This window comes from Chionomys nivalis, chromosome 7 (genome assembly GCF_950005125.1).
Source record: "Chionomys nivalis chromosome 7, mChiNiv1.1, whole genome shotgun sequence".
NCBI lineage: Eukaryota > Metazoa > Chordata > Mammalia > Rodentia > Cricetidae > Chionomys > Chionomys nivalis.
The window spans coordinates 3,716,676-3,731,087 of NC_080092.1; the positions used below are offsets into that span (position 1 = coordinate 3,716,676).

General features: G+C 50.6%; 2 protein-coding genes across 3 annotated transcripts in view; one reads left to right on the top strand and one right to left on the bottom strand.

Annotated features, from left to right (window-relative positions):
• Nucleotides 1-4,783, top strand: part of Txndc11 (thioredoxin domain containing 11) — a 77,217-nt gene extending 72,434 nt beyond the window's left edge. Inside the window, exon 12 of one of the 2 annotated variants that reach the window (XM_057773818.1) lies at nucleotides 3,959-4,783. In XM_057773818.1, the coding sequence (XP_057629801.1) occupies nucleotides 3,959-4,583 (625 nt within the window). In that variant the 3' untranslated portion in view covers nucleotides 4,584-4,783. The remainder of the gene's footprint in view (nucleotides 1-3,958) is intronic. The other variant, XM_057773819.1, reaches the window with a different exon arrangement.
• On the bottom strand, nucleotides 4,625-13,238 carry Snn (stannin). Its single transcript, XM_057773820.1, has 2 exons — nucleotides 13,082-13,238; nucleotides 4,625-7,521 (listed from the first exon to the last, which is right to left on the bottom strand). The coding sequence occupies exon 2, from the start codon at nucleotides 7,432-7,434 to the stop codon at nucleotides 7,168-7,170; it is 267 nt and encodes an 88-aa protein (XP_057629803.1). The 5' UTR covers nucleotides 7,435-7,521; nucleotides 13,082-13,238; the 3' UTR covers nucleotides 4,625-7,167.
• Between the last annotated feature and the right edge of the window lie 1,174 nt (nucleotides 13,239-14,412).

Sequence of the window (14,412 nt, forward strand, 5' to 3'; positions counted from 1 at the left end):
TGGGTGTCCTAGAACTCACTGTGTAGACCAGGCTGGCCTCAAACTCAGTCTCCCTAAAGTGCTGGGATAAAAGGCATATGTTAACAAACATGCCCAGCATGTGCTGGTTTTCTTTGATGCTTGCTCTTCCCTAAGTCTTTCTTACACAAGTGTCCATGTTGCCCTGAGAACTAGTTAGGTTTCATACCTGTGTGAACCTATAGAGGATGCTACAATTGACAAAAAGTGTTCATGTTTGTGCAGGATGAGTCCTGCTGATACCCGAGGGAATACTGGCAGTTCCCCACCCACTGCTCCATTCTTAGGGAGCTCTCTGCATATGTAGTCTGCCCCGAGGTTGTCTGTCACCCAGTTGTGCTGAAAGCTACAGTAAGGAGGGGTGGGACCATTAGCAAAGAGAGCTGGACTTGGCAATGAGTGGAGGCCCAAATGTTTACACACACACACACACACACACACACACAAAAGAAATGATCCCTCAAAGCCAAATAAGATGAATGCTGACCCCTTTGATTGTAGAATAGGTCCACATGGGAATCCACTCACATCCCCTGTGGGAAATGTGTTTGCAGGATCCTTTAGGAAGGCCTGGCCCATGTTTCAGTCACTTGTTTTAACTTCTTGCATTTTACAATCACTGCACTGTTGTAAGGGAGAGCTGCTTGTTCATCCCAGCCGCCCAGCTAGCTTAGCCCCGAAATAACCACACAGAAATTGTATTAATTAAATCACTGCTTGCCCATTAGTTCTAGCCTCTTATTGGCTAACTCTCACATTATGATTTAACCCATTTCTATTAATCTGTGTATTGCCACGTGGCAGTAGCTTGCCGGGAAAGATTCTAATCAGCGTCCGTCTCAGGCAGAGGATCTATGGCTTCTCTCTGACTCTGCTTTCTTCCTCCCAGAATTCAGTTATGTCTTCTCCACCTACCTTAGTTCTTCTGCCCTTTCAACTAGGCCAAGGCAGTTTCTTTATTCATTAACCAGTGAAAGCAACACACAAACAGAAGGACCTCATACACCACTGCACAAGAGCAGTGTTTACCAGGCCTCTCTGGGAGAGGGCTTCCTTGCACTTTGTCGAGTTATTACCTCTATTTTGCTCTTTATCCCAAAGAATGTGTGCTAGCATACTTCCCATGGTAGCAGGGGCTTGCCAGGTCACACTAAGAACAGTGTGGCTCAGTCTGTTCCACTGCTGGCTCTGCCACTGTCTTTCTAAGACATACTAAATTGCCATATAATCAAGAAATCATGGACACTAACACCAGCAATTTCATCTGAATGAGACACAAGTTGGGCATGTAGTGTAATGATATGTAATTTCTGAATTCCAAATACACTTTTAAAAATGTTAAAGTTACAGCACACAATAAATACCTTTGCAGGCAAAGGCTCTCACGACATGGACTAATGAGTGTGTGTACTTGGAAGGAAAGACATCTGTAGGACAGGTGCACAAGAGGGACATGCTTGGCCAGCATTCCACTTCCGGAGCTGCCTTGTATCATAAAAGAATGAATGCAGGCCAGGTATGGTGGCATACACCTTTAATTCCAGCTTGAAAGGCTCCAAACTCTTTGAGTTGAAAGTCAGCAGGAGTTATAAAATGAGACCCTGCATCCAAAAAAAAAAAGTGAATTCACCAGGTCCTGCAGCCCCTCCTGTGTCCCTAGATACTGAAGAGTAGAAGACTGCCCATGTTTGTTAAACACAGAGAGTCTGGTGAATCAAAGCCTTTATTGCTTTGGAATGGGATTTTTCTCATTTCCTAAAAACAGATGGTAGGCACAAGTGGAGGGAACTCATCATTGGCTGGTCCAGAGAGCATTTGGCTTACCCAGAAGGTAGAATAGAAAATTATGTGACTCTTGCCTGGATAACCATAAATAAAAGGGGGCAGAGATGTATTGGCCCAGCAAGAAGCAATCAGCTGAGTGAGGACTCTGAGGGCTACTAGACAGCTCTGAGAACTAAAAGCGGCCCATGACTATCAGCTATCGAGTACAAAGGCTCACAGAAGGGGAAATGAAACACTGTTGGGTAACATGTAATAAGAGGGTTTTTCATGCTTCACTTGCTCCTGCTATTTTTAGTGAAAGTATAAAGCTGTACATGCAGTATGGAAAATGCAAACCCTACACAAGGTGGTGCTATGCAGAGGGAAATGCTAAGGTGTAACATGGCTGCTTCTGAGATGTGAAGGCTGTATGCACTGGAAGATAGTGATTGTATGACTTTTACATTCCTGCAAACTACACTGCTTGTGCCCTATTGCAGTCAGAGGCCTGTCCTCCACCCACGCGTAGCCTCTCTCCTTCATAAGGGGAGGCTGGGATGTGGACCCTTACCTTCTTACACAGGGCTGTCTTAGAGCCAGTCCCCAATCAGCAGTCTGCCCTACTCTGGGCCAGAGGGTGCAGGTACATGCTCCACAAGGATGTTTCAGTGTTGCACCAGGAAGAACTTCACTAACTAGATGTGGGACCTTTTTTTTTTTTTTTTTTTTTTGCTACTTTTTGAGACCAGAGGCTCACATTGTTCTCAAACTGGTCTAAAACTCAATATGTAATCCTGGGGGTGCTGAAATTAATATGGGAGCCACCATTCCCAGATTAAAAGGACTACTTTTTGGAAGTAACCATAAACTCTGTGTCCTAGCTACTTTCTTTAAATGTATGAAAAAAAAAAAACAAAAACGGCCAACATTGACCTTTAAAAATAGAGTGGCAGGCCCAAGTACCCACTCTGCGGTCATGCTGAATGCCCCAGGGAAAAAACATTGTAAAGTGCACTTAGAAGATTATTGATAAAAACAGCTGACATTGCAAGCTTTGAAGTTCTGTTTTCTGTTACTTGAAAGTTTTTATTCTTCCCCTCCCCCATAGACATTACGTAGAGGGACATAATCTGGTTTCTTTTTTGTTGTGAGACAGGATCTCACAGTGTAGTCTAAGTTAGCTTCAAACTTTTGGTTATACTCTTGCCTCAGCCCCAACCTGTTCCTGGAGACAAGATTTCTTTGTGTAGCCCTGGCTATCGTGAAACTTGATTTGTAGATCATTTGTCTAAGAATACCTAGCACTGAGCAAGCACATTGTGGCACCCTGCCTTTGGAGCCCTGCCAGCTCCATTTCTTTACTCTGAGGATGTTGATTCCTGTCTGTTGGCTAACCTCAGACAGAACTGTACGAAGTAGTGCTTTGAGTTATGGTGGCTGGATTGTATGTGCACAGGTAAACATACCTGTGGGAGAAACTTTGGTGGCTGGACAGTTAAATGACATGTTCTGAAAAGGGCCTTTCTGAATAGAGCATGGAACAAAGATGTAGAAACCCCTTTGAATGTCACCATCCTCACTTCTGTGCTGTCAGGGCTGAGTGGCCCTAATTCATCTTCACCTTGTAAACCAGGGTGCATCTGTACCCTGGTTGGTCCATTTGACAGTAGCACCTGTCCAGGTGTGAGCCCAGTGTCTCCAGCCTGGGATACAGTTCCTCTCAGCCAAGAACACTTTTTGCTATAGATACTGTGCATTAAGTGTGTGCTGTTACTGGCTTTTTGTTTTTTTCAGTTTTATGAGTACTGTTAAAAGCCATGGTAACTGAGAACAGCCCTGTTACTGTGATCACCAGCCCATGTAGCTCAGACAGAGTAGCCACATTCTTCCTCCTCCCTAATTCACTGACTTTGGGCTTAGGCATGAGTGAGCTTGTCTGAAAATTGAGTACAGACACTTGAGTTCTATCCTCAGGAACAGATAGATACTTTGTTTAAGTCAAATTGCATTACAATTGCAGTGCAAGTCTGCGGGATACCTCAACTCCACAGAGAACTGCTTGCCTGGTCATCACTTCTTTTCAGTAAAAACTCAGGATCTTTTCTTGGTCAGGGTGACCTATTTGTCTCTACATTGTGCTTCAGATCCTCACTTTTGACTTTCCCTTCCTCTCCAGAAAGGACCTAAGTGTGAAATACCCTGGAGACCTCCCTATCACCCTTCCAAACCTGCTGAGGTTCATTCTGCATCACTCAGACCCTGCCTCTGCCCCTCAGGACCTTGGCATCAGCCCTCCTACCCAAGAATGTGTCCAGAACAAGGCAGTCCTGCAGCGTGAACACATCTCTCATGTGGAGAGTGCCATGCAGAAGCTAAGGTCTGAGATGAGCAGCCTGCGCCGTACACAGGAGAAGGTAGAGGGTCAGCTCTTTAGTGCCCGCAGGGACGGACACCGCCTGCTACGCCGGCAGCGTGCTTTAGAGCAACAGCACAGGTTGCTCCGTCGCCACAGCCAGAAACTGCAGGCCCTGTATGTGCAGAAGGCCCGTGAACTCCAAGAGCTGGCCAGTGCCTCAGAGACCCCCCTCCCTGAGCACACATGGCTCGAGATCCTTGTAGCCACTATGGAGAAGGAGCTGGAAGGCCAGGGTGGAGCTAAGGAACCAGCCCCTCTGGAGAAGGTTCGCCCCAACCACTCGAAGCCCATGGGTGCTACCCAGTTACCTGGTGACACCCTTCCACCTTCTGCCACCAGCTCCACTCTGACATCAGAGAGGAAGCATGGGAACAGGACAGATTAACTTTTCAAAGAGATGAAGAAATCAGAGGTAAAATCTGTACATTGGGAATATATTTATGCAAATTTTATTGAAATTTATTGTAAATAAAGATTTTCTCAGTGGTCTAGAAAATGAACTTGAATGTCATTCAGCGTTTATTGACCAGGAATGGCATCCCTTCCCTTCCACTTATTGCACAAACTTGGTAGCTTTGAGACACAACAGTAGCACAGTTCATTTGGAGATTAATCTAGGAAAGTCAGTCCTTGCTTCAGTGGCTGAGCCTCGGTGTTCTTGCCTGCTCCCCAGGATGAAAGGCTAACTAACTTCTTGCTCATCAGAAGACTTCCCCACAAAGGTTTGCACGATGGAGAAAGAATCTGAAGAGAGGGTTATAACTTATTAACCATTGGAGTGTAAAATAAAAAGGTAGCCAGTGATAAACAAGGACAGGGAAGACTATTGTGTGGTTGTTCACTAGTTCTATAGGTGTTTCATTTTTCTCCCTAAGACCTCTACCAGTGCCCCACAGTGTCTGAACTTATTCAGCAATTCATCCCAGTCTCGATGGGTTGACTAAAATGCCAAAGACATCCCTGGCAACTGGGGAGGAGACAGGAAGCTCCCAACAACTATAACTGATAAGAAGAAACGTCATTGGCATAGTAAAAGATGTGACCTGTGTCTGACAGTGGAGTGATCTGAGCATTTCTAGGAGCCAGGCTCACACTGAAAATGTAGATCCAAGCTGTTTTCGGGTCAGTGGCCGGTGGAGCTAAAGGATCAGCAGTGTATAGGCTGCTGCTGCAAGAATTAGAGGTAGAAAGCTGGAAGTGGGATGGGGATGGGCCAAAACCCTCAGCCTCTGCCAGCTCCAGAGCAGAGCCTTTCATACATTCTGTCCTCCTCCTGGACCCGAAGAGTCACTGCTGCCAGGTCCAACATGCATCCGAGCCAGCCTAAGCAGCCTCTGCCGATGTCCAGTCTACCCCTTTCTACGTCTTCCATGACTTAGCTATATAGCTCACCAGGGCCCAAGAGTTTCTTAAGCTGTTTTTACTGCAGCAGCCCACCATACATGTCTTATTCCTACCCTCACAAATGGCCTTAGAGCTGTCTCTCCTCACCTAGAGCTGTTCCTTAACTTCTGACACACACACACACCATGTGTAGATATACACTGCTAAAAAGAAGTGCTCCCTACAGCTCTTTCCTCGGGATTTAGAGATCGGGTTAGTTTCACATGCTTTTTAAAGCTGTCTCCAGCCTGGTCTGAAGCTCTCTGTTTCCTGCCCATGCTGCTCTCAAGCGTGCCGCCCAAGCCAGGGCCAGCCACCTAGTCATTATCAAGGGCGCCCATACACTGGTGTTCTAATCGGAATGGTTTAGAATGGGCATGGACTCAAAGGATATCTCGGAGACACATGCTGCTGGCTCCCTTTCCTGTGAGAGCCAGGCCCTGAATTTGAACTCCTGTTGGCTCTGCTGTAAATACATATGTGCACACTAGAAATACATATGTGCACACTAGAAATGATCTTCAGCACACAGGCACCTAATTTAGAGCTGGGGCAGGGGGCTCTGTACAAAGCTCCAAGGACTAAAGTGAAACCCAATACTCAGCCAGTGGGCAGTCATTGGAGAGGAAAGGAAGCTCACTTGTGAAAAGATGGGAGGAAAAAAAAATTCATCCCCTACCCCACCCCCACTCCAGTGCAGAAAATATTAAATATAAAAACAAAACCTTGCTTGCTTGGGCTGACTAGGTTTCAGACTTCAAGTAGCCGCCGCAGGCTCTGGTGTTTCTGCAAGGCCTGTGCTGAAGGGATGTACTGGGCATGCTCAAGACCAAAGGGCAAGACACTGCTCCGCTTAGCTGCCTGGCAGCCCTCAGGACTCATAGGGACTTGTCCATCATAGGCTTCAAAACAAGTACAGCAGCTTCCTTGCAGTGACTGCCATCTGCACACACTGCTACGTAACAAAGCTGAAGCTCTCCAAAGGGAGGGGTGTGGTTTTTCTTCTACTCATTACTAACCAAGCAGAAATCACCCCAGCACCCCAGCTGCTTAGCCTTTCACTTCCTTTCCATACACACAGATCAGACCTCAGTGAGACTTGCCAAGGGCAATTGGGGCCTGACCAGTCAAAGACCCTCCATGGTCATGCCGCCGCAACTCACCACGAGTACAGTCATCAAGCCAGTCCCATGGGCTCTATGTGGTAATTTTAAAAATCAGCAAAAAGGCTTAAGCACGTGCTTCTGGGCCTATTTACAGTTCACAGGTTGGTTAGTTCACGCATTACAGTAGTAGCTCCATCAAAAACAGGCTCAGCTAAAACATTCAAGTAACAAAAGCGCTAAGGGGCCATGAGCCCCAGCAAGGTCAGGCCTGCCCACTGCCTGCAATGGGCAGCCCCACCAGGAGGCTGAGGGGGAATGCCAGGACAGCCGGGACCCGCAAGTCAGTGCATGCGATGATGAAGCCCGAAGAGACCATGCCAGCAAGTGTCAACCTCTCTCACACAGCATCCATCATGTCTGCTTCGGCCCTCAGTGCTTCTGGGCTGGCTGCAAATGGAACCAGGGCCTTCGCAGCCCAGCTCAGCCATGCACTTCTGGGCCATTGGCGGTCATCAACTTGGTCTTTCTTTCCACACATGGCCCCTTGGCAGAGTACTGCACTAGGAGAAAGGGCTCCTTTGTCTCGCCATCACCCACGATGCTCTCCTCGTCCTCCGACTGGCTGATGCGCTGCAGCCGCAGGTAGCACCAGCAGCCCAGGATCAAGGCCCCCAGGGCAGCAATGGCGATGAGGATGACAATGACCGTGACCACCCCCGTAGTGGGGCTATGGTCCATGATAGACATGGTCAGTACTTGGAAGGGCTCTTCTGGTGGAAAGTTCTTGGTGTGGCTGGCTCAACGAGGCTGGAATTTGGGCTGCACAGTACAATCCTGAAAGACAAAGCCAGGAAAGACTATACCAGGAGCTCGGTAGGGAACTCGGCCGCCCAGCTGGTCCTTGCTGGGGTCTGTTTTTAAGTTCTTGAGCTCAACCCAGTGATAAGCGTGGGGTTTACTTTCGACTGTGTCTGCCCAGATGCTCACCCATCCTACTTCCCCCAACTACTTCTGACAACCAGGTGTTTCCGCTGTCAGTCAGTCATTCTGATGGGAGGGGAAATGGGCACCTTGACAGTTGTCAGAGGCTGCAAAAGGACTGGCCACTCATCTGGGTCTTCTGTTGAAGGCATACGTTGTTTTTTGTTTGTCTTTAAGAAAGTCTCACTCTGTAGCCCAGGCTATCTCAAACTCATGATTCTCTGGCTTTAGCCTACAGAGCCTTAGGATCACAGGCCTGTGCTACCACGCCTAGCTGGAGGTGGACACTCTAGAAGATACCAGTATGTGTCCAGGAAGCTAGAGAGGAAGGATCCAAAAGTAGAGAAACAGCCTCAGCTCCTGTGGGGGTGGGGGTAGTCAGGTAACACATAATGTCTCAACCTTTAAGGTCTCCAGGGTCTGAGCCAACAGCTTTCACCCTATGGAGCCAGGATCTTGAAGACCCTGGTTTTCAGGAAGCCCGTGGATGTAGGGCGGGCAAGCAAAAGTAAAGGAAGTCCTGGAAGACATAGGTACTGGGGAAAGCTTCAGGGGAGGCAGGAGGGGTGGGGTAGCTGGCTCCTGACTGTACATAACTTGGCATCTGGTACAGGAGCCAAATCACCAAGAGGTCCACACCCCTAAATGTCTGTCCAAGTATGGTGACATCAGATGCACAAGGGACCAGGTGCTGTGATGCTAACTGGATGGGTGGGTGAGCTTCAGGGAGGCCACACTGGCAGGACAGGGCATTCACAGTAGGGGGATAGTACTGCTAGGGTCGGAAGGCAGGAGGGAGAGCCACCTGGGTTCTCCACGTCACAGAGCCCAGTCCTCATCTGTAGACAAGTTTCAAGTGGCAAAGGAGAAGGAGGCAGTGGGATACACGGTAGAATCTGCCCCAGTCTCCCTCTCAAACCTCCAGGGCTTACTCTAGGCGGTACCCCAAAGCCCAGCCCGCCACCACCTCCCATTATGGCCTTCCAGCTACTGAATGCAGCAGATTGTTCCAGTGTCTCAGGGTTCCTCACTTTCTTACTAATGCCAATCACTAATGAACATTAGTGTGGTTCCAGGAATGAAGATGCCAGGAATGTCTGCACAGGCCAGGCACAACCTACACTGAGTAAGACCTGAATGTTCAAAGTCTTCTCATCCATGTACTCAGGTAGACAGTACAGGAAGAGTCTCCCTCCAAACAGGATGGGACTTGCTGCAACCTTGAGCAATAATCCCTTTAATCAGAAATGACTCTCACTCAACTAAGGAGGCAGCCAGGGGTCACAGGCAGCCAAATCAATGCCCCAGAGTGCCACCCTCATCACCTGTGCCGACTCTACAGGAAAGCTCCAGGCAGGGAGGGGCAGCACCCTTGGACTCTCAACCTTGTGGTCTCCTGAGTCTGAGCTGCGGGGGTCCCACTTAGCTGGCTCCTTGTCCACTCTTGCAATCAGAACACACGAGATGTGCCCAAGTACTTATAGTGACTGACAGTGTCCCCTCCCCATTCCTGCTCAGAGCTCCCCAGCCTTGTGCCCTCCAGTATCTCCCAGAGCCCAGTTCCTTCTGCCCAGGATGACCCATTCCCTGACTTTTGATCACTAGGTCTCAACTGGGGGCAACCGGGCACCTGACCACACCTGCTCCACGCTTTTTAAGGTAGAGGACAGTTCCCAAAGCCTCAATGGAGAACAGCCTGCCCCCAAATGGCACCCACATGGAGGTGGAGGAAGAAACTCTGACTCAGTTTACACCAACTCCAGGAAAGAAGCCTCTCCAACCAGAAGGCCAGGGAAGCTCCCTCCCCTGGCACAGCGACCTAGCTCCTGGCCTTCCCTCATCTCCAGAGCTGCATGTACCAAGAGTGCTCTGCTTGCTCCTTAGCCTAGTACCTACCCTGTCAACATCAGTTCCCCCCGCCCACGCAGCCAGACCACACAGGACATCCATGGTTCTGCTTCCACCTGCCTTTCCTCCCGTTGTCCTCTGGACAGGAAGGGGAAGTGTGTTTTTGGGGTCTGGGGTGGTTCTGGGATAGCAAGTGGAAAATCAAACAATGGTACCGGAATCTGAGGGAGGATCTGAGGGAAACAGCGGTCCTGGGATTAATGAGGAAACTGAGGCCAAGCAGCTCCAGCCCAGAGAGACCCCAGGAGAGCAAGGACGACCGCAGACTCCTGTCTATGCCTGCCCCAGGCCTGGAGGTGGACAGTCAGGTATATGGCTCTGACCTATGAGAATAAAGACTCGTGACCCGGCTGGCCATGCCTGGCCTGTGGCCTCCACCTAGCCCTGATGGGCATCTTTTTTTCTTCATTTACCAAATGTTTCCTGAGAAGTAATCCCAAACCTGTCATTGTGGCCTCAGAAGGGGGGACTCTTAAGGTTGCCTCACCCTCTGCTGGAAGCGTAGCTACCACCCATGCCTCCTAAACTGTCCTGCCGCTGCCTCCTCCCTTAGTACTGAACTGGGAACTTTTCCATAGGTGACCCTTGGGGCTGCCTCTTCCCACACAGTCTAGCCTGCACCCCCTGCACCCCCTACAACCCAGTCTTGCCTCAGCTCTCTGCTATCTGCAGTTTCCTGGTTTAGGGATTATTTCCCTGGCTGTTACTTCCTGGCCTGTGGCCTCTAGAGAGGCTAAGAAAAGGTTACTGTCCCTCACGTTCACAGTCATGCTCCACTGTGGATGGCACGTGACACACAGTGGGTACTCAGGAAAGGCTGGCTGCGCGGTTCCAGACCTGGGGACCAATCAGAACACACTAGTCCGAGTCAACTCCCTAAACTCCAGACTACTCCCAGGTTCCTAAGCACAGGTCCCCATGCTGCCAACAGTCTTTGAAAAAAGAGGATATAAGCCAAGTTCAGGCAGGGGCATGGCAGTGGTGCCTAACAGATCTGAGCCCAAACAGAAACAGCTAACTTAGTGGTTCTCAACCTTCCCAACGCTGTGATCCTTTAATACGTTCTTCATGTTGTAGGGATAACAACCATAAAATTATTTTCGTTGCTACTTCAAAACTTAAGTTTGCCATTGTTTTAGATTGTAATGTGAATATGGGTTTTCCTATGGTCTTAGGTGATCCCCGTAGAAGGGTTATTCGAACCCCAAGAGTCACAACCTACAAGTTAAGAACCACCAGGCAAACTGTCCATGCTTGGGGCAGGGAAGGGCGGCAGCAGAGAAGCAGAGTCCAGAGGAAGTTGGGACACCCTGCAACTGGCTAGCTCCACTCATCCACCGAGGCCCGTGGGTCTGGGCATAACGCAGCCCAGTTGAGGACAATCCCAGGACCACCTCAGAGCCATCATACACACCCCCAATCCACCTCATCTCCTCTTTACTGCCTTGATCATCCTACTCTGCAGATGCGGAAACTGAGACCCAGGGTCATCTAGAGCACAGGTCACACCACATATCATGTCCCTTGTTGGAAGCAACAGCAGCGACAGCTTCCAGGTGAGCACTAGTCAGATGGGCTTGGGCACTCCACAGCCACCCTAGTTTGCAATGCTTGAGAATTGCTGAGTCTGGTTTCTCAAGACACAGAGCACACGGGTCTCAAAATAACACAGTGCACTCTGGGCAGGGGTCTCCTAAAATTCAGACTCTCCTCTAGATCTTCCATGGTGAGGGCCTCTGTTACCCCTACCTCCTCTTCATGGGATCCCCAAACTCACCCTTTACCCCATCATTCATGCTCAGATCCCAGAGGGTACACCCTCTCTACCCCATGGACTGTTCCCGATGACCTCCCTTTCCTCCTGTGACCCTTGCACCCCAAGGCACAGAGTCTGGCCTGGACCCAATGTCACAAATGAATGACCTCTTCTCTGGGGACACCCCACTGCTTGCTCCTCACTTAGTGCTGCTGAACTCAGCTCTGCCACCTCACCTTAAGCCTCTATCTACTGGAGCACTCCAAGGGAGCCAGAAACACTGCTCTGTTTTTTAGGGCCAGCTAAAATTTTTTTTAATGTTTTTAATGCCCAGGAGCTTCCAGCACTGTCCTACCCTCCAACAAAGCCACCTGCCAAGTCTCCTCTTTGGGGACCCCAGGCCAAAAGTATTTCCTGCAGCAGGTTCTGTTCTGCAGTACTCCAACAGGCACCATCACCGAGGGCTTCTGCTGTCCAAGAGCTTAGATAAGGATAACAGCATCCGAAGGAGAGCTAACATCCAGCATGGCTGTGTCTACTGCCCCCCACCCCATTCTAGAAGAGAAACCAGCTCCAGGAGCCAGCTCACTGCCAGATCTCACGGCAGAAGAGGAAGCTAGGACTGAAAAGTTCGGGGACTGCCCCAAGGTCAGCTGTGGTCTCACAGTCCAGGCCTGAGTCCTGGCCCTCCTGTGTAAATCCCTTGCCCGCACTCTTCAGGATCCCGTTTGGCCATACAACTTTGGGAGTGATATAACAGCAGATCCTGAAAAAGTTCCTTGGTGTCGAACGCTTGAGCTCAACATCTCAGTAGATCTCCCCCAAATTTCTGCCTCAAAACAACCCTAGAGTCGAGGTATTACTCTTTCCACTTGACAAATAAATATAGCTTAGAGAAGTTAAGTCAGCAGCCCAAGGTCACACATGTTAAAAGTGGATCTGCGGTTATTCAATCCTGGCAGTCTGAATCCTAAATTAACGATTTCAAACCTGATTCTAAAACGTCATCTACCTGTCTCTCTTCCGGAGGCTGAGGGCACTGAATCGGTGTCTGACCCCTTCCTAGGAGCTAGTCTAGGTGACCTGGGCCGAGGACTAGACACTGTGGCAAGCACCCCAGCAGCTCCCGCGTGCAAAGCGCGGGCGGCGTGCAGGCGCTGTGCCAGGCGACGCCGAGTCTTCCCCCACTCTACAGAAGGAGCAAGGCGAAGCGTGAGGGAAGCAGGGGCCTGTTCAGGGGGCGACAGCTGCGAAAGAAACGAGAGCTGAAGAGAAAAATCAAGTCCTCCTGACCCGGATTTTCTTTTTGCGGGGAGCGGGGAAAGGACCAGGACGGACCAGACCACACCGCGCAATCACTGTCAGCCGGATCGGGAACAAACGCTGCGGCTCGGCCTCAGTTTCCCCACCGATGAAACGGACGCCAGACGTTCCTTGGGCTCCCATCCCCCTTGATCCCATCTTGACCACGCTGGGACACTGCCAGGAATCCTGTCGGTGCTAAGAGTGAGTGTTCGGGGCAGCCCGGAGGATCTGCACAGGGCGCAGAACCGCGGGTCGCCGAGAGGGACAGACGCCCCGCAGAGCTGCCTCCGCCCCCCACCGCCTCCTTTGTCCCGACGCACCGCCGAGGACAAAGAGCCCCCGCCCGCGCAGGGCGTCCTCGGCGCCGACCCGCCAGCGCCGCACCCCGGCTCATCCGGCGCATCCCTTCCCCCTTATCCGGCCACCCTGCCCGGTCCTGCTCACCATGTCGCGGCCCGCAGTCCGGCACGATCCGCCAGCAGCAGCCTCGCCGCCCGGCTCCGCCCGCACACTAGCCGGGTCGGGCCGCCGCGCACTAGCCAGACGCCAGAGCCAGATCTGCGGCGGGCGGGGTGCTTCGGCTCCGCCCAGGCCGGGGGCGGAATGCTCCGACACGGCCAACGGGAGATTGCGCTGGGACGACGGGGCGGGGCGGGAGAGGTGGAGTCACACGCGTTGGGGGTGGGGCGCGGTGCGTGGGTTTGGGGTAAGCGGGGCGGGGAGCGTTAGCTGCGAACGGGATGAGGGAGGATGCTGGGCAGCTAGCGGGTCCCGGAGCTGGGGCGGGCGGTGGGCGCCTGGGCTTCCGTATGCGCCTTTTGGGTGCCGGCGGTACTGGGCTTGCTCCTGGCGTCCTCTTTCTGTGAGGGTAGTCTCAGCACCATGACAGAAGGGAAACTGAGGCACGCAACAGGTGTGAGTGGCACACAGCCCCAAAGTTGCAGGCACAGGCAGAGGTGAATGACTGTGCTTTGGAAAGGAGCTGGCCGTTCTTTTTTTTTCTTTCTTTTTTTTTTTTTTTTTGGTTAATTTCATCATCATCTAGCCATACATTTATCCACCCACCTATCTGCACCGATCATGCATCTTGCTGAGCCACAAGCCAGACAAACAAGGTCCCTGCCCCCAGAGCTGCGGACTGGGGTGCGTTATTTTAACATAATCTCTTAGCTAAGACTTCACCAAGTACCATTCTCTATTCAGACTGCTCAACAAATCAAAATAACCCCAAATAAAAATGTATCATCTCATTTGACATTAGGAGCCGAAGGCTCGTTGCAAAGGTTTTAAATGCTACCCAGGTGCTGTCGCAGAGGTAGGATGTCAGGCTAGACATAATTGGCTAGGAACACAGAGGTGGTAACTGTGTGGTGACTGCCCCCAAGAAGAGAGTCCAGGAAGAGACAGGACACTCCATGGTGGCCACCTGGAACTCCCAAGAGGCTCAAGACCTTTGAAGCTCAAGGTACTCCCGAAGATAGGAAGGGACAACATGGTTGAGAGCTGGGAGGCCAGGGGCTGCTAACTTCTGCTAACTTTCTTTCTCAAACTCACACAGAATGTCCTAGACACAAGCTGAGGTCACCAAACTGTTTCTTACCTCCCATCTTTGGCCCATGCCATTCTTTCATCTTGAGCATTCTTTCACATCATCTTCCAGATCTCAGCTTCCATGCCCTTGCTCTGGAGGCTTTTATTTCGCCACTCTCCCGTCCATTGTGAAATTGTGTTTTTCAAGGGTCTCACTAACTTTTGGTCTTTATTTCAGCACTAAG